The sequence below is a fragment of the Sorex araneus genome, chromosome X (genome assembly GCF_027595985.1).
Source record: "Sorex araneus isolate mSorAra2 chromosome X, mSorAra2.pri, whole genome shotgun sequence".
Taxonomy (NCBI): domain Eukaryota; kingdom Metazoa; phylum Chordata; class Mammalia; order Eulipotyphla; family Soricidae; genus Sorex; species Sorex araneus.
In genome coordinates this window covers 264187989-264215609 of record NC_073313.1, presented here as the reverse complement: position 1 = coordinate 264215609, position 27621 = coordinate 264187989, and the positions used below count along the sequence as shown (strand labels likewise).

General features: G+C 54.5%; 2 protein-coding genes across 2 annotated transcripts; both read right to left on the bottom strand.

Annotated features, from left to right (window-relative positions):
- Positions 1-15265: 15265 nt before the first annotated feature.
- On the bottom strand, positions 15266-16579 carry LOC129400011 (igE-binding protein-like). Its single transcript, XM_055122265.1, has one exon. The coding sequence runs from the start codon at positions 16577-16579 to the stop codon at positions 15266-15268; it is 1314 nt and encodes a 437-aa protein (XP_054978240.1).
- On the bottom strand, positions 15534-26214 carry CXH2orf72 (chromosome X C2orf72 homolog). The gene is made up of 3 exons (XM_055122266.1): positions 25663-26214; positions 22923-23036; positions 15534-19621 (listed from the first exon to the last, which is right to left on the bottom strand). The coding sequence occupies exons 1-3, from the start codon at positions 26189-26191 to the stop codon at positions 19482-19484; spliced, it is 783 nt and encodes a 260-aa protein (XP_054978241.1). The 5' UTR covers positions 26192-26214; the 3' UTR covers positions 15534-19481.
- Positions 26215-27621: the final 1407 nt, after the last annotated feature.

Here is a 27621-nt window from a genome sequence, read left to right as displayed (position 1 = left end):
GGGACGCGCGAGGATGGGGAGCAAAGAGTGTTTTTCTTAGAAAAGAGCCTTTTTCTTAGAAACAGATATCGAGGTGTGTTTCAAAGCCGACTGCGTTATCTCACAGAACGTTCTATTACCAAGCGAGTCCATAAGTAATCATTGGTGCATTATAAGGTGTATTATAAATTATTATTTCCGTGTGGAATAGTTAATAATGCATATTACAGGTATGCAAATCAGAAGTTTAAAAAGACATATGGGGATACGGGTTCCAAGCAGAAAAACACGGCCAGAGTGATCGCCCAACGTGGAGAGCGCAAGCTTTGCTTGCAGGAGGACCAGGTTTAAGCCCCTGCATGTCTTGGTCCCCAAAAAGAAAAGTAAGTCTTTCGCGTGACCAATTCCTCTCCAGCCCATAGGCACCGGATCTCGGATTTTATTTATTTAGTTGTATCAGGGTGGGGACACACCCGGTTTGTGCACAGGAGTTACTCCTGGGAGCTCTGATGTTGGGGATCAAACTCAGGTTGGCAGTGTGCAGGGCAAGCCTGCTACCCGCTGTACTCTCTCTCTGGCTGGGATCTTGGATATTTATGGTTATTAGAGACTGTACGTGACCCTGGTGATTGTGCGGTGCACTTTATACCAGCTTCCCTGTCCAACTGACATCAGTAGCTCAGAGAAAGCCTAGGCACCAACTTGCTTTGATTTCAGACTTGGACAATGTTGTTTGGAGTTCGACTTTGCTTTGAGCCACTGGTCCTGATGAAATTGTTCAGAACTTGGGCTCAGGGCTTTCTGGGTGCCCTCTTGCACCCGCACCCGAGGGGCCCAGTGTCATTTGCACCTTAGTAATAGCCCTGGGACTGGCCCTATCCGTCACACTGCCAAACTCTCAAACACCCCTCATCTACCCACCACCCGGGTCGGTAGGATAGTACAATGGGTAGAGCGTTTGCCTTTCCTGTTGCCGACCTGAGTTTGATCCCCAGCACCCTATATGGTCCCCTGAGCATGGTCCGCCTTGCCAGGTGGCCAAGCCCAGCTCAATCCCTGAGGCCGTATGTCTGAGCATTGCTGGGGAGGTCCACCCCCCTCTCCCCCCTAAAATATGTATCACTCCAGACTTGAGGAACACCCTTTCCAAGGTGTGAACCCTGACTGGAGAGCCAGGAGTAAGGCCTGAATATAGCCGGGTATGGCCTCAAAACAACAATAACAACAACTTGTATCACTCGTCATCCCGTTGCTCATCGATTTGCTCGAGCGGGCGCCAGGAACGTCTCCATTTGTCCCTGTCGCGTGCTAGTGTAGCCCAATGGCATCTGCTCGCTCCAGAAACACGAAGAGCATCAAATCATTTGTTCAGGGTCTTGATGAAGAAGTCTGACCATCTCGTAGGTGGGCGGCCAGGCGTTCTTTCAATGTCCCACGGACATCAAATAACAACAAATCAAATTCTCAAGCCCCAGAGGTGTGACTGGCAGCCTAGAGCATTAAGTCTAAGGCCCACGTCTTGCCGGTGGGGGTTCAGGGATGGAAGGGGGAGTTGGGCCACACCGGCTGCTTGCTCAGGACTGTGGAGCAGGGGTCTCTGGTCCGTGGGCCGCAGAGCCTCGGTACTAGCAATTGGCCACGGTTGCCAAAGGCTGCAGGTCCCGCTGCCCAAGGGCGGGGCTGCTCTGGGGAGAGGTCAGGAAGTTTCTAGAAAAAGCTGGAAACAAGTATGCCGTGAGCAATCTTCAGAATCTTCAGTTTTGTTTTGCCTTGAGACCACAATCAGCTATGCTCAGGATTTACTCCTGGTTCTGTGCTCAGGGCTCACTCCTGGCAGTGCTCAGGGGACCCTACATGGTGCTGGGGACTGAACTTGGGTCAGCCGCATGCAAGGCAAGTGCCTTACCCCCGTACTATCTCTCTGGCTTGTCAAAAAAAATTTTTTTTTTGGTCACACCTGGAGGTGCTCAGGTCTTACTCCTAGCTCTGTGCTCAGGGCTCACTCCTGGTGGGACTTGGGGGACCCTCTGTGGTGCCAGGAATCAAACCCAGCTGGCCACGTGCAAAGGCAAGTGCCCTCCCTGATGTACGAGTTCTCTGCCTCTCAAAATACTTTGAATAAATGCCATACCCTGCGGTGCTGGTGGGTGTGGGGTTACTTCCATCCCTACTTGGGGCCCATCAAGGCTGCACCCAGCAGGGCTGGAGCAGATATAGGGTGCCAGGGGTAGAACTCGGGACTCACATACCCTAAGCATGAGCCATCTCCATGTCCCCAAGTCCTCAGAATATTAGCACTGTAGAACTGTCATCCCATTGTTCATCGATTTGCTCGAGCGGGCACCAGTAACATCTCCATTGTGAGACTAGTCACTGTTTTTGGCATACCGAATACACCATGGGTAGCTTGCCAGGCTCTGCCATGCCGGCGGGATACTCTCGGTAGCTTGCCGGGCTCTCCGAGAGGGACAGAGGAATCAAATCCGGGTTGACGGTGTTCAAGGCAAACGCCCTACCTACTATGCTATGGCTCCAGTCCAACAAGCAAGGTTGGGCAATTAGCAATTTAAGGAAGAAAATATCTCCAGAAATAGATACTCTGTATCTCCGAGGGCCAGAGAGACAGTACAGGGGCAAAGGTGGCTGCCTTGCCAGGTGGCCAAGCCCAGCTCATTCCCTGAGGCCGTATGTCTGAGCATTTCTGGGGAGGTGCACCCCCCCTCTCCCCCCTAAAATATGTATCACTCCAGACTTGAGGAACACCCTTTCCAACGGAGTAGCCTCCAGGATGCACTGATCAATATGAAATACTTTACAATCTTGCCAAAAGGGTGGGCAGGAATGGTTGCTAGGAGGGGCGGAGGGATGTGCTGGCATCTTTGTGAAGGGAAGGACTGCCTGGCTAACGTATTCCAAACACCTAGGAGAGGCCAGAGTGATGATACTGCAGGCAGAGCATTTGCCGGCATCCCAAACGGGACCCAGGAGTGATTCCTGAGTGCAGAGCCAGGAGCAACCCCTGAGCACTGCCAATGTGATCCCCCCCCAAAAAAAAAAAGTGAAGAAAAAAAGAGGTCATGAGTTTTGCATATAAGTGGATCGGCATGGAAAGTATCATGCTAAGTGAAATGAGTCAGAAAGAGAGAGACAGACTTAGAAAGATTGCACTCATCTGTGGAATATAGAATAAGAGTAGGAGATTAACACCCAAGAATAGTAGAAATAAGTACCAGGAGGTTGTCTCCATGGCTTGGAGGCTGGCCTCACATGCTGGGGAGAGGGCAACTCAGAGAAGGGATCACCAAGTATAATGCCGTCGGAGGCCATGCAGGGGAAGGGTGATGCGGTCTGAATGTAGACTAGAGACTGAGCACAGTGGCCACTCAACACCTTTATTGCAAACCACAACACCTAATTAGAGAGAGAGAACAGAAGGGAATGCCCTGCCACAGTGGCAGGGTGGGGTGGGGGGAGATGGGATTGGGGAGGGTGGGAGGGATGATGGGTTTACTGGTGGTGGAGAATGGGCACTGGTGAAGGGATGGGTTCTCGAACTTTGTATGAGGGAAACATGAGCACAAAAATGTATAAATCTGTAACTGTACCCTCACGGTGACTCACTAATTAAAAATAAATTTAAAAAAAGAAAAGAAAAAAATGAATACGGATATGCATGGAAGCAATGATGGTTTGAGGGGTCTTTCTCCTCCCTCCCTCCCCGTCCCTCCTGATGACAACAACTGAAGACTTCACTGCCCAACAGTCATTCCGTCCTTTCCAGCTCTCAGGTCGGGCGGGTGTCTGGCAGCCTCAGATCTAAATTACGCTGGCTCTTGTCCGGGAGCCCACGCCACGTGGGAACGCTGTGGGCTGCACCAGACAGCGGCCACCATGTGTCCTGGCATTAGCAGCGAGCCTGAGGATCAGAGAGGAGAGTGTCTTGATGGAGTCAGCGCTCTCCCTTTGGGCGCAGAAAGTTTTTAATCATGTATCATATTTATGGGCTGGAGCGATAGCACAGCGGTTGGGCGTTCGCCTTTCATGCGGCCGACCCGAGTTCGATTCCTCCGCCCCTCTCGGAGAGCCCGGCAAGCTACCGAGAGTATCCTGCCCGCGCGGCAGAGCCTGGCAAGCTACCCGTGCGTACTGGATATGCCTAAAACAGTAACAACAAGCCTCTCAATGAGAGACGTTACTGGTGCCTGCTCGAACAAATCATATTTATAGCTCACACTTTCCACAAAAACTTGAGTATGAATACTTCATCTTACTAGGTGATTATCTCGGAAGGTTTCCTTGAGGTCTACAGATAGGTATCATTTGTAGTTAATGATCAACTCTTTGTGTGTCCCATCAAAAGCACTTAATATTTCATTTCCTCCCCATCCTGCTGGAAAATGAAGTTTACTGTTAAGCACTGACTCAGGTGAAGCAGGGATCTCGCTCAGTGGTATAACTCGAGTCAAGTGTGCTGAGGTCCTGGGTGTGAGCCCCAGCATATACACACACGGACACACAATTCAAAATAATAAATTATGACCACACCAGAAAAATAGCTCAGAGACTATTGTAAGTCTGACATGGGGAGCCCTTGGTTCAGTTCCTAGCACTATGTGGTCCCCAAGCACCCCCCCCCAAATACTGAGCATCCCCCAACACTGCCTGGAGTGGTCCAAAATTTAAAAAATACACATATGACTAACTTTGCTGTATAAGACATTCTTTTAAATTTATTTATTAATTATTATTTTGATTTTGGGGTCACACCCGGCCATGCACAGGAGTTACTCCTGGCTTATGCATTCAGGAATTACCCCTGGCGGTGCTCAGGGAACCATATGGGATGCTGGGAATCGAACCTGGGTCAGCCAGGTGCAAGACAAACGCCCTACCTGCTGTGCTATCGCTCCAGCCCCAAGACATTCTTTTTTATATCTTGGTCATCCTATGGGTTCACTCTTAAAAGACTTTGCTTGGAGTTGGGGACATAGTGCTGAGGTGAAGGCACTTGCCCTCCCTGCAGCAGACCCTGACTCGATCCCTGGCACCACATCTGGTCCCCTCTCAAGCGTCACCTGGCAGGGGGAAGGGGTCTCACTCCTGAGTCCAGAAACAGAGGAGTGGCCAGTGAGCCCAACTCCATCCCCAAAGACCGCCTTTCCAACCTGGAGAAACTGTTATTTCTTTTTCAAAAACTTTAAAGGACAAAGATACGTAGCTCCGGGGGCCCCCTGGAGTGACGGCACAGCGAGGGCGCATGCCTTGCTCGCGGCTCACCCGAGTTCAGTCCCTAGCATCCCACAGAGTCCCCCGAGCACTGCCACAGGTGATTCCTGGATGCAGAGCAAGGAGTAGCCCTGAGCATCACTGGTGAGCACTGTCGCACTGTCGTCCCGTTGTTGGGACGGTGGCCCCAAAACAAAAAACAAGACATGTAGCTTGGTCAGAGTTTGAAGTGTACTGATTATCACAGCCCCAAAGAATATTAAATGTTGACAAATCGAGGGGGGTGGGTGGGGAGGTCCAGGGGCAAAGTCCCAGTTAAAAGATCCCTGGGTGGGGCCTGAAGTGATAGTACAGCAGGGAGGGTATTTGCCTTGCATGCGGCCAACCAGGGTTCGATCCCCAGCGTCCCATATGGTTCCCCGTGCACTGACTGGAGTCATTTCTGAGTGCAGAGCCAGGTGTCACCCCTGAGCACCATTGAGTGTGGCCCCGAAAACAAACAAACTCGGTCCCTAAGCTCTGGCTTCGTGGACTGCGCGGTGGCTTTCGGCGATGACCTACTGCTGTGTATTGCTGAGTTTTGTTTTGTTAATTTTAAATTCTCATCACAAGGGGAAAACTGGTAGCAGAAATAACTTTTTTTTTTTTTTTTTGCTTTTTGGGTCACACCCGGCGATGCACAGGGGTTACTCCTGACTCTGCACTCAGGATTTACTCCTGGCAGTGCTCAGGGGACCATATGGGATGCTGGGATTCGAACCCGGGTTGGCCGCGTGCAAGGCAAACGCCCTACCCGCTGTGCTATCACTCCAGCCCCAGCAGAAATAACTATTAAACTAAAGGAACTGAGTTCATCTCACCTTATGTGTAATATAATATTGCAGCAGCCCTAAAATGAACAGGATGTCAGTTACATTTTGCTGAAGATGTAAAACACCAGTGTTGGCAACCTGCTCACTGCCTTCTAAGCGGGGGGCCAGAGAGATAGCACAGTGGGTAGTGCGCTTGCCGCCTTGCGCAGAGCTGACATGGATTCGATCCCTGGCCCCCAGGATGGTCCCCTGAGACCCCACCCCCGCAGGAGTGACCCCTGAGCACTGTCAGGTGTGCCCCCCCAAGAAAAATTGCTAGGTGGCCACTTTGCCACCTGTGTGCGGGATGGGGGCGTCTCTGAGTTGTGGCTGGGCTCAGGGATGCCACCTCCTGGCTGAGGCCCCAGCCCCCCGCGGGGATTGTTGCCTCTGCGTTCCTGCCACCCCCCCCGCCCCCCCCCCCCCCCCCCCGCCGCCGCACTTCCTCCCGCTGTGCTGCTCATCTCTCCCGCCCAGCCGCCTTGGCTCAGCTCTGGCCACCTCCGAGATGCCTGCAGTTCCGCCGCTGACCGTGCCCGGAGAGACCACAGCGCCACCACGTGGAGTGCAGTGACCACCCCGGGAAGCCTCCGCACCCCCCACGCCCCCCGCCCCCCGCCTGCAGCACCCCGCAGCTCTGCACGGTCAGGCCAGGGGTGCTACCCGGGGGCGGGGGCGTCACAGTGATCAAGGTGGCGGCCCCGGAAGTAACGCTTCAGGCTGAGCGCTGACCCTCAGGCCTGCCAGCCTCTTTCCAGGAAGCCCCGAACTCAGCACCTCCCCCCCCACTCTCTGTTCCTCCCAACCTGTCCCCTGCCTGGATTCTGGTCACTGGCCGCCCCCGTGACAGAAGCAGGGCCCACCAGTGAGTGCCCCTTTGGTCTCTCCCCCCACCGCCCTGCCTGTCTCCCTGGCACGCCCAGCCCCCCACCTCCCTGCCTCCCCTGCCTGCATCCTCCCAGCACCCGCTGCCTCACTGGGGGTCTCCTCTGGACCCGCTCCTCCAGGCTCCTGCAGCACTCTCCCTCCCTCTCCCGCCCTGCAAACCAGGCCGTGACCACCCTGACTCCCGTGAGCCCCTGGGCCTCTGACCACCTGCTTGTCCCTCAGTCTTCAAAGCCCTCTCTCCGTCCCAAATCTATCTAGCACTTCCAGTTAAGCAGCACCTCCTCCAGAAAGCCTTCCTTGACCACCCCACCCTATGTCTCTGTAATCAGTTCTTGCCCAGGTCTCAACTGGACAGGACCCCATCAAAGATATGGCTACACTTACTCTTTTTTTTTTTTTGAAGGGGGAGGACACAGCTGGAGCTGCTCAGGGTCACTCCAGAGTCATTCTGCACTCAGGAATGACTCCTGGCAGTGCTCCAGGGACTATATGGGATGCCGGGGCTTGAACCCAGGTCAGTCGTGTGCAAGACAAACGCATTCCGCTGTGCTCTTGCTCCAGGCCCCCCTTATTCATTTTAGTGTCCCTGACGGTAACCCACAGAGTCGGGCGTGTAGGTGGGTGAGGGGTGTAGCTGCAGCAGAGAACTGGGGTCCCGCCCGGGGCTCCCAGACTCCCGCCCTCTCCAAACGCTCTCGCTCTTATCTATCAACTAATTTTGGTTTGCGGCCATGCCAGGTGTCCCTTCTGGCAGCGCAGGGGAACGCCGGGCCCCTCCCCTCCCTTCGGAGTAGAGCTAGACACGCTCAGACTTACTCCCTGGGACCCCACGTTTTCAGGGGTGACCCAAGGCGGGGCCAGAGCCATGGTACAGTAGGTAGGGGACTTGCCTTGCACGTGGCTGACCTGGGTTCGATCCCCGGCATCCCAGATAGTCTCCCCAACACCACCAGAAGTGAGTCCTGAGCACAGAGCCAGGAGTAACCCCTGAGCATCGCTGGGTGTGACCCAAAACAAACAACAACAAAAACGAGTGACCTGAGGCAGCCAAAGTGACAAAGGGGTCAGCTGTGGACGCGCCCTGGCCACACAGGACTCACATGGGACTCACACTAGATTCCCGCTGCCAGGCTGAATGTGACACTGGAAGTCCCCCTCCCCCTCCCCCCACTGCCTCTGAAGCCGGAGCTCGGACCCACAGCTGCTTGCTTTATTTTTTTATTATTATTTTTTTTTACTTCTATCAAGCTTAATTTAAGTTTTTTTTTTGAATCACCATGACAACAGTTACAAAGCTTTCAGGTTTAAGTCTCAGTCATACAATGGTGAAACACCCATCCCTTCACCAGCGCACATGTTCCACCACCAAGAACCCCAGCATACCCCGCCCCCCCCCACTCTGCCTGTGTGGCTGATGATTTTCACTTTACTCTTTACTTTGATTGCATTCAATGTTTTGACAGAAAACTCTATTATTATTATTTTTAATTTATTTTTTAATTGAGTCACTGTGAGAACAGTTACAGGGCTTTTAGGATCGAGTCTCAGCCATACTATGCTCAAACACCCATCCCTTCACCAGTGCACATGTTCCACCACCAATAACCCCAGCATACCCCGCCCCCCCACCCCCCCTCTGCCTGTGTGGCAGATGATTTTCACTTTACTCTTTCCTTACTTTGATTACATTCAATTTTCGACAGGAAACTCACTATCATTATTTGGAAAAACTCACTATTATTATTTGGAATTTTCCCCCACCAATCAGACCTGCCGAAAAGACATCCTTTGATAATTTGTTTTCTATTGCTGATAACGAAGAACATATGAGGTCTTGGATTTCTGGTATTTTAGTAATTAAGTCCAGAGAAAATTTTGCCAGAAGCCGCATCACTGCAAGATCGTACCTCTGTCTAATGGGCTCCAAGAGATGGCGGTTGCCACACGGCTGCCACCAAAAGGAAAGGCCGAGTTAATTTGTTTTTTAACTAATTCACCACCGTTGGGAAGGACGAGTTAAGAGAGGCTTCTGAAATCTCAGGGCTAGGATGAATGGAGACGCTACTGAGACCGCTCGAGAAAATCAGCGATCAACGGGATGATGATGATGAATTCACTGTGAGGCATAGTAACAAAAAGTTCATATTTGAACTTCAATCACATGGTCATCAAACACCCATCCCTTTACCAGTGCACATTTTCCACCACCCAAATCCCCAGTATCCCCCCCATTCCACACCCAGTTAAAACAGCATTTGATTTAAAAAAAAATCAGTTTTGAATGGTATACATATATTACATAAAGTGATATATTTTTACAAATTGATTCTTAAGTCATTTTCTACTTGAACACCAGGTTTGAGGTTTTTCATTTTTTAAAGAAAAATGCAGTGCTTTAAAGCAGCCTTTGTCAAATGATCATTGCTAAATCGTGTTACCACAATTAAAACTTTTTTTTAAAAGATAGGCTGCTTAAGGATCGGAGGGATAGCACAGTGGGTAGGTCGTTTGCCTTGCACGCAGCCAACCTGGGTTCGATCCCCGGCATCCCATATGGTCCCCCAAGCACCACCAGGAGTAATTCCTGAGTACAAAACCAGGAATAACCCTTGAAGCATTGCTGGGTGTGACCCAAAAAGAAAAAAAAAAAGATAGGCTGCTTACATAAAATACAGTAATTTATAGAACCACTGCTGTATATCAGAGAATGATTAAAATTAAGGGAAATTTTACCACCAAATCAGTTTCCATCAGTTTTTGGTGTATTTACATCTGTGTACACCTGAATCGAAAGAAATTTGTATTATTTTGTGGAGGGCTGGATCGATGGCACAGTGGGTAGGGCGTTTGCCTTGCACACAGGCGACCGAGGTTCTATTCGTCCGCCCCTCTCGGAGAGCCCGGCAAGCTACTGAGAGTATCACGCCCGCACAGCAGAGCCTGGCAAGCTCCCGGTGGCATATTCGATATGCCAAAAACAGTCACAACAAGTCTCACAATGGAGACATTACTGGTGCCCGCTCGAGCAAATCGATGAACAATGGGACAATGGTGCTACCGTGCTACTCTTTCTCTACTTTAGTTACCATATTTCCTCAAGAAATAAGGGGGTGGGGGCTGGAGCAATAGCACAGCGGGTAGGGAGTTTGCCTTACACGTGGCTGACCCAGGTTTGATTCCCAGCATCCCATATGGTCCCCGGAGCACCGCTAGGGGTAATTCCTGAGTGCAGAGCCAGGAGTAAGACCTGTGCATCGCTGGGTGTGACCCCCCCAAAAAAAAAAGAATAAGGGGGAAGGGAGCAGCACAGAAACCAACTTCAATGAACTTTGAGTTCATTTCTTTGAAACTTAAAAACATCCCCAATTTAGGAAACTCAAACAACGTGAATATTTTTCAGCTCTAAATTTAACGAAATCTAAAGAGAGACCAAGTATTTGGGATAAAAATGTAGCTCTTGAATTGGGCTGCAAGTGCAAAATTCTCACAAGATTCCAAAAGAAAAATGCAGTGCTTTAAAGTAGCCTTTGTCAAATGATTATTGCTAAATCATTTGACAATAAGCTCATAAGAGAGTTTCCATTATAGTGGCTGCAGCCGGGCTGGAGAGAGAGTACAACGGGGAGGGCACTTGCCTTGTAGGTGGGGGGCCTGAATTCAACCCCCAGGACCGCTGGTCGGGTGCCCCTAGCCCAGCACGAATGATTCCTGAATGCAGAGCCAGGATAAGCCCTGAACACAGCAGGTGAGCCATACCCCCCCAATAAATAAAGCTAGAGTGGCTATGACAATGGGCATATGGAACTCAATGTGTATTATTTTAAAAATTGGGGCCAGGGTGTGGTTCATGTAAGAGAAGGTGCCTAGGGTGTGAGAGACTCTGAGTTCGATCCCCAGCACCGCTGGACGTACTAGACCATCAGGCTACCCCCGGGGCCAGCATTGCCGTTGGGGTGACTCGGGGCCCCTCCCTGCTGCCCCTAGCAGCACTGGCTGTGGTCCCTGGAAAGAACCAATGTCTCTTGTTAATTCTGGTGCCTGAATGATGCACAGTAGGCTCTTGCCTTGTGCTGGGTTCCATCCCCAGCCCCCTCCCCCCGCCCCCCCCCCCCCGCATGGTCCCCTGAGCATCACTGGCCCAAAACCAAAGACTAAAACCGTCTCATATTAATTTTCTTTTTTGATTTTGGGGCTTACTCCTGGCTCTGCGCTCAGGGATCACTACCCCTACGCATAGGGGTAGGCTTAGGGGGCCATGTGGGGTGCCGGGGAATGAGCCCGGGTCCACCACGTGCAAGGCCAGGGAGCGCCCCCTAGGGTTCCCAGCTCTCTAATGCGCCTGGACGGAATCCGGGTCCTTGGCATTCTGTTTCTCTCCAACAGGTGGCGCCAGACTCCTCTCAAGGGTTTGACCTTGGTCACAGGCCTGGCGCTTTGTCCTGCTTCCCTGCTGGCCTGTCCCTCCTATGGCCAGACTGGGGAGCTGGGGGACAGAGGAGGAGACCCGTGGCCACCGTGGGGCCAGGGACAGGCGCAGACAGTCTGCTGGACGGCAGGGCTCTGGGAGCAGGAGACTGGAGCTGGGGTGCGGATCCAGGCAAGGTCTTGCCTAAGAGACACCCCCTCCCCCAGCCTGGCCTGGCCGCCCTCAGCAGGGGTCACAGGTCAGGGACCCTGGGAACGAGACCTGGGTCCCAGGACGAGGCTGAGGCGGGCCCGGGCTGCGCCAATCCCTGCTCCCCACCAAATCTGGGGGATTTCACCCTGGAGAGCCGCCTGTGAGGTCTTGGCGGGGTCGGGGAGCTAGGGAGGACTCCAGAAACGGTGCTCCCTCAGCAGGCCTCCTGTTCCCTCAGGGCTCGGATTCTGGGGTGAACCAGGGTGTAACCCAGCCGGCGGTCTTGGCCTGTATCCCCACAGGAAGGGCAGCCAGAGGGTCTGACCCAGGCCCCCGGTCGTCGGTCCCTGCCACCTAGCCTCGCCGCTCTTTCCTTGAACCCCAGGCTATTTGGGGGGGGGGTTGACAGGGATCGGGCTGTCCTGGCCCCAGGCCTCATTCCAGGTCTGTCTCAATCCTGACCCCCGCGGGGAGGGACCTCTGCAGGCCTCGGGCGCCTAACCTCTTCCCAGGACAAAGTGCGGCGGGCGGGCGGGCGCTGCGCCTGGCTGCCCCCCCCACCCCCCCCCACTGCTCCCCAGGCAGAGGGAACAGCGTGAGAACACAGTGTGGGGGCTTCCGGCCTCGGCCAGGAGAGGTTTGCGCGCACAGCCAGGGGCTCCTCGGGGCTGCGGGTCTCGGAGAGGTGAGACACAGACACATAAAGGGTCCTCCGAGCCCTGGGCCAGGCCACCACCTAGTGAAACCAGACGCCCCTGCTCCGTACAAGCTCAAGGCTGTCTGCTCCAGAAGTTTCTCTCTCGCGTGCTCTCCCGCTCTGCTGTCCGACCCCACGCAGCGCCACCTGTTGGAGAGAAACGGAATGCCAATTCCCGCCTTGTAACGGGAAAAAGCTCCCGGCGAAGCGGAGAGCCAGGGCCGGACCTGCCAGCCAGCCCAGCCCAGAGGCTGCCGCCTTTGTCCCTGCTCACCCCGGGGGCCCCTGTCCAGACCTGTCGCGCGCCGCTTCGTCCAGCGAAGAAACACGCAACTCGGAGATCCTTTTGGCTGCGATTTATTTAGGAACTTTCTCATGCGTTAGAGAAGAAATCAGGAAAGGGGACGTGGAGTAAGGCGGAAAAAGGGACGCATGAGGGAGAACCCACTAGCTAGGTGACCTCCCCCCTTATATACCTCTCGCTGCCTGCTTATGCCCACGTGTCCGCATCTGATAGGTTAGTCACAGCTTATGGGCGTGGCAAGACATCCTGTTTCCTTATTAGGAGTTGTTTTCGAAGCACACAGGTGTTGATTACAAAGAGCGCTACAAAGCATGATCCCATGGTGGCTCTCCACAGTTCCCCCTTTTTTGTTTTAGAACAGCAAGTCTGCGTAGCGACCTGGGCCCCCTTGGCCTTACCCGTCATTGGGAGCCCTCTCGCTTGTAGGTCCCTGTCTTAGGTTGGTCCAAGGGTCAGGTGGGTATAATGCACCCTTTCAAACTCCTCAACTACAGGAGGTCCCCTGCAGTTAAGGGCTCTCAGCTGCACAATACCTTTGCTACATCCAGCTAGACCTGATTGTTCTAAGCGAGATTATTGATTCAAAGTTGCAAGCCAAAGCTTGGGGGATTGCTGCGCCTCCAGGGCCGGGATACCTGCAAATATCACGCCTTTGTAAATAGTTGTACTTGCTGCATTTTATATAGACACCAGGCAAAAACCCAAAGCAGCGAGAAGCAATAAGGATAGTAGTACTCCCACCTCCACCCACTCTTTGATAAAATAGAGGGGACTTCTACTCAGGTCTTATTAAGGTGGGAACGGAAGGGATTAGAGCAGGCCAAGTTGTAGCAATGGCCCAAAAAGCTGCTTCTTCAGCTCGTATCATCACAGAAACCAGGCTGAGCAGGAGCACCAGTTTCCACCTCTTGGTCTACTGGAGGTGCGGTCTTCGTGTCAGGCGTTCAGGAATCCACACTGGTTCTGCCCTGTCCTGTGGAAAAACACAAACAGAACCCCTGGCCCAGGTTAACACGGGGTCCGGGCCGTGCCATTCACCAGAAAGGATATCTTTCCATTTAACATATCCTTGGCACACAGGAATCTTTGAAGAATGCCTGTCTGCAGAGGAGGTGCCCTTATCATCAATGATCAAAAAATTTAAAGTAAAAAGTGCAATAGAGATTCTTTCTCGAGGGGGCCGTCCCAGGCCAACTCCCCCTTTTTGTTTTATTAGGCATGCTTTAAGGGTGGAATGAGCACGCTCAACGATGCCCTGTCCTTGTGGGTTATACGGGAGGCCGTGAGATAAAGAGACTCCCATCTGGGCACAAAATGCGGTGAATTTAGCAGAGGTTTATGCCGGACCATTATCTGTTTTCAGTTGGGCTGGGATTCCCCAGGCTGCCCATGCTTCAAGGCAATGAGAGATAACATTTGTGGACCGCTCCCCAGAAAGGGGAGTGGCATGAATGATACCGGAGCACATGTCCACAGATACATGGAGATATTTGAGCCTGCCAAATTCCGAGAAATGTGTAACATCCATTTGCCAAATGCGTAAAGGCACAAGACCACGAGGGTTTATGCCCATGGAGGGGGCAGGAAGAAAAGGGACACAGTGTGGACAATGTAAAACAATTGCCCGAGCTTCGGCTCGAGGGATTTGAAATCTATGTTGAAGGGTCCGAGAAGAAACATGGAAACGGTCATGAAAATTTTTTGCTAATTGTAAAGGAGACTGAATAACAAAACAAGATGGTCTAGTGAGTGCATCAACACAAGCATTGCCTTCTGCTAAGGGACCCGGAAGGCCTGTATGAGAGCGGATATGTGTGACAAAAAATGGTTTTTCACGGGTCCAAAGAATTTGCTGTAAAGCAGATAACAAGGAGGCTATCGAGCTGGAGGCCTTTATGGGTCCTGCTACCTCGAGTGAGCAAAGAGCATTTACAACGTATCGTGAATCAGATATCAAATTGAAAGCAAAGGGGCAATGCTCAAACACTGTCAAGACAATGCGGAGTTCCACAACTTGAGGAGACGTAGTTGGAAATTGCATACGAATAGGATCTTGACCCTCTATCATATAAGCCCCCCAGCCTGTACTTGAACCATCAGTATAAATGTTCGGAACATCCCGAAGGGGTACATAAGAGGTGACTTTGGGGAAAATTACCGGATGGGTTTTAAAGAAGGTCATTAGTGGATGTTTGGGATAATGATTATCAATAACATTGGGAAAAGAAAATCGGAGAATCCCCCAATCATCATGTAAGTTACACAAAGAAACTATTTGAGTGGAATTATAGGGGGTAATAAGAGCATCTGGAAGTTTTCCAAAGTATTGCAAGCAGTCCTGAATACCAATCATAGCCAAACGGGCTACAGCTGCAGGGTATAATTCCACGGCTTTTGCCGGAGAGACCCTAGGATGAATCCACAGAAGGGGTCCCTCCTGCCATAGGACTGCAGTAGGTTGCCCATAAGTTGAAAGCACACAAAGTAAAATAGGAAACTCAGGCTGCACGCGTGTATTGCCAGCAGCAGTAAGAGCTTGCTCAATTTTGCAAAGGGCTTCTCTAGCTTCGGGTGTGATAGTCCGTGGGGAAGAAAGAGAAGGATCACCTTGAAGCATATTGAATAAAGGTTTTAAGTCATAGTTAGGTAATTTAAGGTATCCCCTTATCCAATTAATGTCTCCCAACAAACGTTGGAAATCATTAAGCGTGTGTAAGTGGTCCTACAACTTGGTTATTGACGGGACACTGTCTCCTCAGGTGCCCTGTCCTTCCACACGTATAGCAGGTTATAGCGAGTCCCGTAACTTTCTTGGTAATATCCATGACAGCCGCAGCTAAGCCTGTGGTGGTTAGGGGGCCCCCTATTTCTCGGCATATTTTCATCCAATACTCCAGTCCCAGACTCTTATAGGGGGCGATAGCCTTGCGACACTCAGCAGTGCATTGTTCAAATACCAACTGCTTTATGAGAGGCATCGCAGTGTCCGAATCTCCAAAGATTTTTCCGGCAGCCTCGACTACACGGGCAACAAATTCGGAAAACGGTTCCAGGGGCCCTTGAACTATTTTAGTAAGGTTGCCTCGGACTTCCCCTCTGTTGGGTAGAGCTTTCCACGCTTTCAATCCTATTTGGTTCACCTGCGTATAAACTTCTGGGGGGTACCCGGTCTGCTGATTGGCGAATCTGCCAAGTCCTAATAACATGTCCCTATCCCAGACTGCTCGTGCCCCTCCTTGGGCTAGATTGGTTGCTGCTTGCTCATTTGCAAATTCCATTAAGAAGGTGCGCCAGTCCAAGTATTGTCCAGGCGTCAACACCGCTCTAGCCACCTGTTGCCAATCATTTGGGGTCATACAATATCTGAATAAACCTTCTATTTGAGTTATAGTAAATGCGGCGTTGGCTCCATAAGTCTTTACTGATTCTGCCAAGGACTTAATTATTTTAAAGTCTAGGGGCTCATGATATCGCTGTTGATTATTATCTTCAAAAACTGGGTAAGTTAACTGTAGCTCTCGCCTAACTTCTGCCCAGAGCCCGGGTTTTGCAAAAGAAAGTCCGCCTTCCGCTTTGTTAAGATAAGGGGGCGGGTCATCCTCAGAGCCCTTTAGTGGTAAGTATCGGTCACTATCATATGTCGCAGCTTCCTCTTCAATAGGGGGGTCAGAATCCCCGTTAGCCCGTCCCTGCTGAAATTGACGTAGCGAGGGATAAAGAGACGGACGGGTCATGGATGGTTCTTGGGGCCTTCCTTTCTTTTTTGGGGCGCGTCCCTCCATCAGCAGGGTTCCCCTAGAAGCCTCGCTTTCCACGTCCGAACCCTCCTCTAGCTCAGAGGCTACAATGCCATGACGGCTGCCTCTGTCCTTCTTTGTGTCTTCTAACACTACTTGTCCTGATTGTACGGCCTTATCGCACTTCTGATCCTTAAAGTAAGCATAGAAAGCAAAAATGAAAAGACAAAGGGAAAGACAAAGAAACATCCAACCAACAAACGAAACATACACATCCATGGATATTATTGTCCTGACTCACCACAGGAACTTGATCGTCATGACTTCTCGTGAACCTTAGTCCTGACTTACCACAGGAACCTCATCGTCGCGACTTCTCGTGAACCTTAGTCCTGACTTACCACAGGAACCTGATCGTCACGATTTCTCGTGAACCTTAGTCCTGAATAAATCGCAGCAAGTTCTGAATCCACCGGGGGGGTACTGGAGGTCGGGTTCCCCGTACGGGCCACCAGCTGTCGCGCGCCGCTTCGTCCAGCGAAGAAACACGCAACTCGGAGATCCTTTTGGCTGCGATTTATTTAGGAACTTTCTCATGCGTTAGAGAAGAAATCAGGAAAGGGGACGTGGAGTAAGGCGGAAAAAGGGACGCATGAGGGAGAACCCACTAGCTAGGTGACCTCCCCCCTTATATACCTCTCACTGCCTGCTTATGCCCACGTGTCCGCATCTGATAGGTTAGTCACAGCTTATGGGCGTCGCAAGACATCCTGTTTCCTTATTAGGAGTTGTTTTCGAAGCACACAGGTGTTGATTACAAAGAGCGCTACAAGGCATGGTCCCATGGTGGCTCTCCACACAGACCCCCGGTCATCCCCGGGGGCTCTGTCCAGAACCCTGCTCATCCCTGAGGGCCCCTGTCTGGACCCCTGCTCGCCCCAGGGGGGCCTCTGTACGGGCCCCCGCTCGCCCCTGGGCATCTCTGTTCGGACTCCTGCTCACTCCTGGGGTCCTCTGTCCGGACCCCCACTCACCCCGGGGGTCCCTGTTTAGACTCCTGCTCGCCCCTGGAAGCCTCCATCTGGACCCCCGCTTGCCTCTGGTGGCCCCTGTCTAGACCCTTGCTCAGCCCTGGGGGCCTCTGTCTGGACCCCCACTCACTCCTGGGGGTCCCTGCAGGACCCAGGTGAGAGGGAGCAGCTCACACTGTCTCTGTCAGTGTTTGCGACAGCAGCATCTTATGTCAAATCGGGCGGGCGGCACGCCCTGCGCCTGGTTGGTGCCCAGGTGCCCACCTGGGCCCAGCTGGCAGTCTCTCCCCAATGCCTGCGCTCAGGGATCGGTCGCCACCTCCAGAGCCCCCACTGCAGGCCCCAACACGTGCCCCGTGCTCAAGTCCTTGAGGCCCGAGTCTGCTGTTGGCAAAGGCCGTTGCTCAGGGGGATGAGCTGACGCACCCCGTCCCCATTATGGGACTTAAACTCTCCCCCAGATTCCAGCAAATCAGAGAGGACAGTACGCCCCATTATTTCCCAGAAAACTAGCTTTTATTAGTCAGGGCTGTAAGTCAGAAGTTGAGCAGACTTTGCCAGGGCGAGGCCCTGGGTTCGATCCCAGTGAACACCGCGCCAGCCTTTCCGTGTACCGTCTCCCAGGCCCCACAGGCTGGCAGGAGAGCCCACATTCCCGCCTTGTAACGGGAAAAAGCTCCCTCCCTCCCTTTCTCCCACCAGAAAGTGACACTCCCAACCAAATCGTGCCCAAAGAAACGGACAGAGCAATAGAAAACACGGCAGCTTCTGAACACCCAACACTGGTGTCCCCGCCCGCAAGCAGATGCCACAGCGACCCAGCGAGTTCTTGCTGGCAGAGGCCAGCGGGTGGGAGGTGGGGGGGGGTCCCCGGAGGTGTGGGCCGAGCTTGCATTACTCCAGGGACACCTGCTGTTAACACACCCGAGGCAAACTGCCACACGCTGTCCCCAGGAGGCCTGGAGAGAAGTAGCGAGGCTCTGAGCAGGGTGGGCAAACTGGCACCACCAGAGAAATCATGAACGCCAGATCCACAGCCCCCCCGGCCCCCCACCCCCTGCCCATCTGCACTGCTGGGGAATGAATGAGCTAATTTAGCGACTTTCCCTAGCTAGGGGCTGCTCTGCTGCGGTCCAGCCCCGGGACCTCTCTAGTGCAGGAGAAGGCGAGCAAGAAGGTGCAGGATGGCCTTCCTGGCTTGTCGGGGACCGTCACCAGCCCCGTCTGACTCACGGTCGCCCATAAAATGTGGCGCCTCTGGGCTGAATTTGCTTTGACCCTGTGCCAGGGTCCGGAGCCGCTGCAAGTCCCGGACTCAGCTTCTTTCTCCGGACCTGCCTTGTGTTGGGGCTGCGGGCAGACGCTGGCACCTTCAGCACGAGGAGGTGGAGGGCACTTTCTTCCCAGCTCGCCGCTCTCTGTGTCCTGGGCCTGGAGAAATGCCCAGGGCTGGCTCGGGCACAAGCGGCCCCGGGCACAGCAGGCTTTATTGGGGCTTGCTGGGAGCCGGGTTCCAAGAAGCTGATCCTCAGTTCTGGGAGCGTCTTCCAAGACGGGCAGGGAGAAGGGCAGGGCCCGCCAGAGGGGTCACGGTTGGCACTTTGGGTAGAACAATTCTGGGCTTGTTGGAGGCTGTTCTGTGCACTGTGAGGTGCAGCCTCAATGCCAGGAGCTACGGCATCTTCTCCAACACGCACGATTCTAGCGCCTTCTACAACACACACAGTTATAGCACCTCTCCAACACACATGCACTAGGTTACAGTACTTCACACACACACACACACACACACAAACACACACACACAGTTCTGGGATGTGGTCGCCCCCTTGTGTGTTTAGGGCTTAGAGACCAAGTGACATATCAAAGGCTGCACCTCCAAATCTGATGATTTCCGGTGAGGGGTTTTCTTATGTTTCCTTATGCAGGCATGTCCGAGATACCACGGCACCACACAGCCGGAGACACGAGGCACGGAGCAACATCCTGTTGGTTCTTGGGGCGAGGGATCGAGCACGGTGGTCAGGGCTGACGCTTTCCTGGGCCCTGCCTGGCTGGTTGCTGTCAGGGTGCGACCCCCCCCCCCAAAGGGGCCCGGGAGGCACCATCAGCCCCCGGCTGCAGGCCAGCACTGGCAGGTGGGGTCAGCTTCATCTCAGCTCTCCCGTGGACTCCGTGGCCGTGGCCGTGGCTCCTTCGCAGGCTCGGGAGCCTTTGGTGGGGTCGTCGCAGTCTCCATTGGGGATGATGGCAGTCAGGGCCAGCTCCTCCTCGGGGTCCCTGCAGTGACCTGAAACAGCAAGGGAGTCACCAGCGGAAGCAGTTTAGGCAGAGAGTGGGGGAGGGTACGGTAGGCAGGAGGCCCGGGGAGTATCTACGACAAACACTCAAATCCACCTCAAAGTCTTTCACAGTGCTGGGGCGGGAGAGATAGCAGAGCAAGCAAGGCCATGTACACGACCGACCCGGGTTTGATCCCCAGGATCTCATATGGTTCCCCGAGCACAGCCAGGAGTGATTCCTGAGTGCAGAGTCAGGAGAAATCCCTGAGCATCACCAGATGTGCCCCCAAACAAAATACAAATTAAATCGAAATATCCCCAGACACGGCCAAATGTTTCTCGGGGGAACAAAATCACATCCTGTACCCAACCCACTAATCTGTCGTTTGATATAAATAAGAAACTAGTTATGTAATTTTAAGAGTCAAATGTTTATTAGACTACAAAGAAATATAGGTGAGGGAGCGACAGGACAGTGAGGAGGGTGCTTGCCTGGCATGCAGCTGACCCGGGTTCAATCCCTGGCATCCCATATGGTCCTCCAAGCACCATTAGGAGAAATCCCTGAGTACAGAGCTAGGAGTAACCCCTGAGCATCACCAAGTATGGCCCAAAATAAACCACCACAAAATTTTTTGCAAGTGTACTTTCCCTGCGCCTGGGACTTCATTCTAAAGAAATAAATAAGTAGGAGGAGTGGGAGGGACAGTACAGGGGTGAGGGCACACGCCTTGCTGATCCCAATTGGATTTCTAGAGCCATACGGTCCCCTGAGCACTGCTGGGGTTACATCGGGGAGCCCCAAACACCTCTGGGTGTGGTGTGCTGGAGGTCACTCTTCGTGGTGGCACCAGTGAGTGTGATGGGTGATGCGGGCAGTGCCTTGGGGTGGGACTCAGGGGCTCAAATCCCACAGGGGGACGGTCCAGGGAGAGCGTGGCTCGGCCCAAGGCTGCCCCAGGCGGATGTTCAAAATGATGGTGGGCCGTGCTCTGGCTCAGGGGTGCAGCACCCCAACACTGCAAAACAAACTAGTTGGGAATTCCACAGACAGACGCACAAACAGAAACGGAGCAAGCTGGACAGAGCTGCGGAGTGCCTCGGTGTCCGTATCCCACTGTGATGGGACCCGAGAGTTTTACAGGGCGTTGTCAGGGGCAGGCACGGTGTGCCCGGCTGTCTCTGTGCGAATTCGTACTAGTGTACAGGAAGTGACAATAACTTCCCCAAAGAAAAAAATGCCCTAGAAGATGCTGGGGGCGGAACACGGGCTGCAGAGTATGGCAGTCACACAGTCATGGGATTCCCAAGCGGCTTATAAAAATGCACACTGGGGAGTCAGGGGCATAATATGGCGGGGAGGGCGCCGGCCTTGCACGCAGCTGACCAGGGCTTGATCCTCGGCATCCCATACAGGGTTCTGAGCACTGCCAGGAGTAAACCCCGAGCACTGCCGGGGTAGCAGTGTGCAATGAGCATGTGGCCAAACAGCGACAACAACAAAAGGCCCACATTTTAGCACACTGGCTGGGGCAGGACCTTCCCATCCCTGCAGTGCCACCTCCTCTCCAGATGCCCCTTTTCAGACACTCGCTCCTCTGGAGAGACTTAGATCTGAGGGCCCCATCTGGTTCTAACTGTTCCCTATACGTTATCCCAACTACTTTTGTATTTTTTTTTGGGTCACACCCGGCAATGCACAGGGGTCATTCCTGGCTCATGCACTCAGGAATTACCCCTGGCGGTGCTCAGGGGACCATATGGGATGCTGGGATTTGAACCCGGGTTGGCCGCGTGCAAGGCAAACGCCCTACCCGCTGTGCTATCGCTCCAGCCCAACTTTTGTATTTTTAATAATTAGGGGGTGACCGTCCAAGTGGTACTCAGGAGGTAGGACGCCACTGCTGGTTCGGGCCCAGCAGTGCTGGGGACCACCAGGGTCACAAACAGCAGTGCTCGGTAAGTTGAGAGGTGCTGGGGGCTGAACTCGGGTCCTTGAGCATTCAAGTAAGGCACCTTGACCGCCCCCTCAACTATCCCCAGGGCTGACCCACACCCAGCAGTGCTCAGGGGTTACTCCTGACTCTGCAATCAGAGATCACTCATCGGGGGACCATATGGGATGCTGGGGATTGAACCCAGGTCAGTATACAAGATAAGTGCTCTACCTGCTGTACTATTTCTTCAAACGCCACCCCACTCTTTCGGAGGGGTTTGTTTTGGGGCTACACCTGGCTTTGCTCAGGGGCTACTCCTGGCTTTGGGCTCAGAAATCACTTCCTGCTCATTGGCCCATATGTGGTGCCAGGGATCAAACCCTGGTCAGCTAAACGCAAGGTAAGTGCCCTACTCACTATACTATCTCTCTGCTCTCCCCAATCCTCTCTGCAGGGGTCCTGCTTTAAGTATGATCTCAGCACACGAGCATTTGCTCAGGGAGTTTCCTTTCATGGTCATCCTCCTTCTCTTTAACAAAACTTAACTTCGAGATAGTACAGCAGTAAGGCACTTGCCTTGCAAGCTGCCCCCTGGCTTTGATCCCTGGCACCACCTAGGATCCCCCAATCCCCTCCATGAGTGATCCCTGAGCATGGCCAGGTGTAATTAAAAAAAATTTTTAGAAAGGTCCCTAGAGATCAAAGAGAGAGACAGAGTTAAGGCACTTTCCTTGCACACAGCCAACCCCAGTTCAATCCCTGACACCAATGGGTATGGTCCCCTAGAACCCCAAGGAATAAGAGCATCACTGCCAAAACAGACCAACCAACCAGATAAAGGCCCGGCAGTCCGGGGCAAATGGCGGCTGGACCCTCTTACTCAGGTTGTGAAGCGCGGGGGGAGGGGGACAGGTGCCCCACCAAGTAATTGGTAGCACCTGGACAAACCCCACAGCCGCACATTCGCCCATGGCCCCGCCCACAAGACAGTCCCGCCCCTGCTTGTAGCTCCGCCCATGCAAACAGCCCCGCCCCCACCATAAACCCACCCAAACGGATAGGCTCACCCAGCCATAGCCCCGCCCACACGGAGAGCCCCGCCCTCACCCATAGTCCCGCCCACACGGAGAGCCCTGCCCTCATCCATAGCCCCGCCCACACGGAGAGCCCCGCCCTCAATCACAGCCCCGCCCTCCCCACCTTTAGGAGGGTCACTCTGGGCCTGGAGCTCTGCTGTGTGCCCCACAGCCTGGTGGCACCCCTCACTTGGCACGGCCCTCCGGAGGGTGCGTCCTGCATGCTGCAGGCCACCGTCTTCACATGGCCGCCCCCATCACCCTTGGCTCCCAGGGTCAGAGCATGGCATACTCACCCTGCGCTGGGCCACCGGGAGAAGTGGCCTCTGCGTCCTTCCGCCGGCTCCAGGGACCCCAGGCAAAGCACGCCAGCAGGGCCGGGAGGCCCCGTCTCTCCCAGGCTCCTTCTGCTGAAGAACAAAGACCCAGAGGCAGCGGGTCAGAGGCGCCCGGCATGACCGAGTTTCTGCTCAGCAAACCAGCAACATCAGCTGTGGACCGGGCTCTGGTGCACCCAGCAGTGTTCCTGTACCTCAACACTTCTCCAAGGGCGCTTTCTACCAACGACCTCTCCATACTCACAGGAAAACCTACCAGGTGGGGGCTGGAGCCATAGCACAGCGGGTAGGGTGTTTGCCTATCGACCCGGGTTCGATCCCCAGCATCCCATAGGGTCCCCTGAGCACCGCCAGGAGTAATTCCTGAGTGCAGAGCCAGGAGTAACCCCTGAGTATCGCTGGGTGTGATCCAAAAAGAAAAAAAAAAAACAACAACCACCTACCAGGGCCCCCACCTGTGCCGGAAGCCACAGCAACAAAAAGAAGGACACGAAATGAATTGCAATCCCTGGGCAGCCTGGAAAATCCGCACAGTGCTGGCATTTCCTCTGAGTGAGTGTCCACTTCCAATGATTTCTTCACAGGAAGAGCGCATCTTTTTTTTTTTTTTTTTAAATCACGATCAGAACTGTTGCCTATTGATTCCATTTTATTTTTTATAATTTGAGAACTGGGTCTCATTTGAGAGCCCAGGCTCTGGATTGAAATCAACAGGAGCAACCTTTAAAAACAAAAGGTCTCCAGGGTGCCAAGACACAGAAAATCCTTACTGGCAGATCCTTACTGGAACTTGTTGACTCTTCGAGCCCCATTTTGACAAGTCTGGAACCTTCATTTTCCAAAGCAAAGGCATCTGGGCTAGACCCAGACTGGGCTACTACAGGGCACTGCCTAGAGGGGGGGACCCCGAGGCGTAAGAACAGCTGCCAGGCCGCGAGAAAAGAGACTGGGAAACTTTTAAAAGTCAGAGGCAACTGCTAGCAAAATCTTAGCAACCTGAATCCATTGGTCGTCGGGGCAACGGCTCTGCCCACAGAATTCTGGGGGTGAAGTTCCTAACACACCCTCATCCTCCAGTCGTTAGAAAAAAGGTTTCATGTCACTCAGCATGCTTTTATAAAAGTAGGAAAGAGTTCGCAGTAAAGAATGCTTCCTCTGCAAAGTGGTAAAATTCCCTGTGTTCATGTTTCAAAGACACACACACACACACACACACACACACACACACACACACACGCTGCATGCAGGGCAGGGTGTCAGGAAATGGCAGCAGCACAGTGGGGGTTAAACTCCTAAGGGAAGGGCACAACATATATGGTAAGAGGTTGGGGCGGCGGGTGTGGGGGACAGAGCATAAAAGTTCTGGGGTCTCACTTTTGAACTCACTGGGGAGTTAGGGAAGACTTCCTGGAGGAGAAGGCCTGTCCTCAGTGACGGGACTGCTCAGAAGAAGGAAAGGGAGACAAGGGATGACGTGTCAGGAAGCCTAGCCAGCCGGCTCGGCTGGGCTCTGGGGAGGCCATGGGTATTCCTTGGGGACCAGAGTCTCCAACACTCGCTCATCAGGGGCTGATAATCTCTCGCCTTGGGGGCCAGGTTGGGGCAGGGCCGGGCAGGGCCAGGAGGAGGACAGTTCCTCTGTGGCTGCCGCTGGGGTCTTCCAGGACTGTGAACCGTGGAGCGAATTTTCGATGCAAGCAGCTTCCTCACAGACTCAGCGGAAAAGGGACGCGGCGTGGGTGGAGGGTGTTGGGGGCCGAGGTGGAGCTGGGAAACAGGTGGGTCTGTGACATTCATGCCATCACAGGCTCTTGGAACCCTCCTGCCCTGCAGCCTGGCAACTGAAGTGCTGGTTAACACCCAGTGGGGGGTGGGGGGTGGGGTCTGGTTACCCTTGGCAGGAAGGATTGGCTGAGGCTGGAGGAAAGGCTGGTGTGTGTGTGTGTGTAGTGTGGTATGTGTGTGGTATGTATGTGCGTGGGGTGTGTGTAAGGTGTGGGGTGTGTGTGTATGGAGTGTGGTATGTGTGTGGTATGTATGTGCGTGGGGTGTGTGTAAGGTGTGGGGTGTGTGTGTATGGAGTGTGGTATGTGTGTGGTATGTATGTACGTGGGGTGTGTGGCAGGTGTGGCGTGTGTGTGTGGCTTTGTGTATGGTGTGTGGGGTGTGTGTGTGTGGTATGTGTGAGGTGTGTGCGTAGTGTGGTGTGTGTGAGGGGTGTGTGTGTGGTGTTGGGGGATGTAGGGGGTGGGGGTGTGTATGTTTCTGTGTGTGTGTGTGTGTTGGGGGACAGAGGGCCTGAGGGTGTGTGTGTGTGTGGTGTTCGGGGGTGTAGGGTGTGTGTGTGTGTGTGTGTGTGTGTGTGTGTGTGTGTTGGGGCCAGAGGGCCTGGGAGCGCCAAAATTGCCCCTGCAGCTGTCATTCTGCAATTCAGCGCCGGTCGGGCTACAGTCCGGCGGGGACACCTGTCAAAGCCGCGGGGCGGGGGGGGGGGGGGGAGGAGGGTCTGCGTGCAGGAACCCAGCTGGGGGCCGGGAGACCCTCCCGCTGCCCGCGGCGCGCACCGGGGAGCCGGCAGGTGGCCGGGCGAGACCGCTCCATGCGCCGCGCGCCTGCAGGGGCGGGTCCGGCCTCTCCCCGCCGCCCCCGAGCCCGACCCCGACGGCGCGCCCGGCGCCCCCCGCCCCGCGCGGCTCACCTGGTGGCGCGGGGCCCGCGGCCCGCAGCGCGCGGCAGGCGGCCGCCTGGACGGCCAGGCTGGCGGCGGGCTGGTCTGGGCGGTAGGCGGCCGCCTGCACCGGGCCCCCCGCCTGGCGCCCGAACACGGCGCGCAGCAGCGCCTCGAGCCGCCGCAGCGCCGCGTCGTCGGGCCCGGCCTCGGCCACCAGCACGGCCACCAGCGCGGCGCCCGCCCGCCGCCGCCCGCGCACGTCCCGCAGCATCTCGCGCACGCGGCGCCGCGGCTCGGGGGCGGCCAGCGACGCGGCGCGGCACAGCACGAACACGAGCGGCGAGCGGATGGCGCGGCCCCCCGGCGCCCCCGCCGCCCCCGGCCCCGCGGGCGCCGCCGCCGCCTCGGCCGGCAGCACCGCGCGCGCGAAGTCCCGCAGCAGCGCGCGGCTCGGCTCGCGCTCCCACAGCTCGCCCACCAGCAGCACCTGCCCGCGGCCGCCCGCCGCCTCCAGCAGCGCCGCGAACGGCGGCCCGGCCTCCGCCCCGCGCTCCATGCCCGCCGCGCCCGGCCCGCCGCCCGCCGCCCGCCTCCCCGCCCGGCCGCAGGACACGCCCCCGGCCGCGCCGCCTGACCCCGCGGCCCGCGCCCCGGCTCCTCCCCGCCGCGCCCCGCGCCGGGCGCCGCGGGTCCTCCGTCCCTCGGCCGGTCTGCCCACCCGCGCTCCCGCTCGCCACCCGCCCGCCCACCCGCGCCTCCACCCGTAACCCCTCGTCCCTCCGCAGCCCCTCACTGGCCTACCTCCTCGCTCATCAGCCACGCGTCTGCCCGTCGGTGTGTCCAGTTAACCCTCCGCCTGTTCCTCTGCCCATCCATCTGTCCGTTCACCTGTCCATCCATCTATGTACCCATTTGTCCATCCATCCATCCGTCCATCCGTTCATCTGTTCATCGATCTGTCCACTCATCCATCCGCCCATTGTCCGACCATCCATCCATCCATCCATCCATCCATCCATCCATCCATCCATCCATCTGTTCATCCATCTGTCCATCCATTCATCTACTTATCCATCTGTCCATCCATCCATTCGTCCATCCATTCATCTGTTCATCCATCCATCCATCCATCCATCTGTCCATCCATTCATCTGTTCATCCATCCATCCATCCATCCATCCATCTATTTATCCATCTGTCCATCCACCCATCCATCTGTCCATCCATTCATCTGTTCATCCATCCATCCATTCATACATCCATTCGTCCACTGTCTGTCCACTCATCCAACCATTCATCCATTCATCTGTCCATCCATTCATCTGTTCATCCATCTACCCATCCATCTGTCCATCCATCCATCCATCCATCCATCCATCCATCTGTTCATCTATCTGTTCCATCCATCTATCCATCCATTAACCCAGCCATTTATTATCCATGCATCATCTATCCATCCATCTATCATCCATATCCATCCATCTGTATCCACCCAGCCATATCCATCCATATTCATCCTTATTGATTCATCCACATCCACCCATCTGTATCTGTCCATACCTACCCACCCATCCGTCCGTCCATCTACCCCATCCTAGCGTCACCCACTGAGCTCCTTCTTCAGGCAGAGCAGCCAAAGAAAGACAGGCGAGGATGTAAAGAAGCGTCCCTTCCTCCCGAGATATGGAGATGTTTCCATGGGCTCCACATGGTTCTAGGACAGGAATTATTGGGGGGGGGGCAGAGCCCGCTCCTCCTACGTGGGCAGCTTTGGGGTGCTGTGAGTGGGGGTGGGGCCCAGAGAGAGGGATGGCGGGAGACCAGAGGGAAGCAGGACTTTTTTTTTAGTTTTTGGGTCACACCCGGCGATGCACAGGGGTTACTCCTGGCTCTGAGTATCAGGGGTTACACCTGATACTCAGGAATTGCTCCTGGCGGTGCTCAGGGGACCATAATGGATGCTGGGAATCGAACCCGGGTCGGCCA

What these genes read in the sequence shown, in the direction of transcription:
- LOC129400011 (XM_055122265.1), bottom strand. Translation starts at nt 16,579, where the DNA reads ATGGATGTGTATGTTTCGTTTGTTGGTTGGATGTTTCTTTGTCTTTCC.
- CXH2orf72 (XM_055122266.1), bottom strand. Translation starts at nt 26,191, where the DNA reads ATGGAGCGCGGGGCGGAGGCCGGGCCGCCGTTCGCGGCGCTGCTGGAG. An exon ending in CGCGGGCCCCGCGCCACCAG is followed by an intron (nt 23,037 to 25,662) that starts GTGAGCCGCGCG and finishes TTTGTTCTTCAG; the next exon opens with CAGAAGGAGCCTGGGAGAGA. An exon ending in TCCCGGTGGCCCAGCGCAGG is followed by an intron (nt 19,622 to 22,922) that starts GTGAGTATGCCA and finishes TTGCTGTTTCAG; the next exon opens with GTCACTGCAGGGACCCCGAG.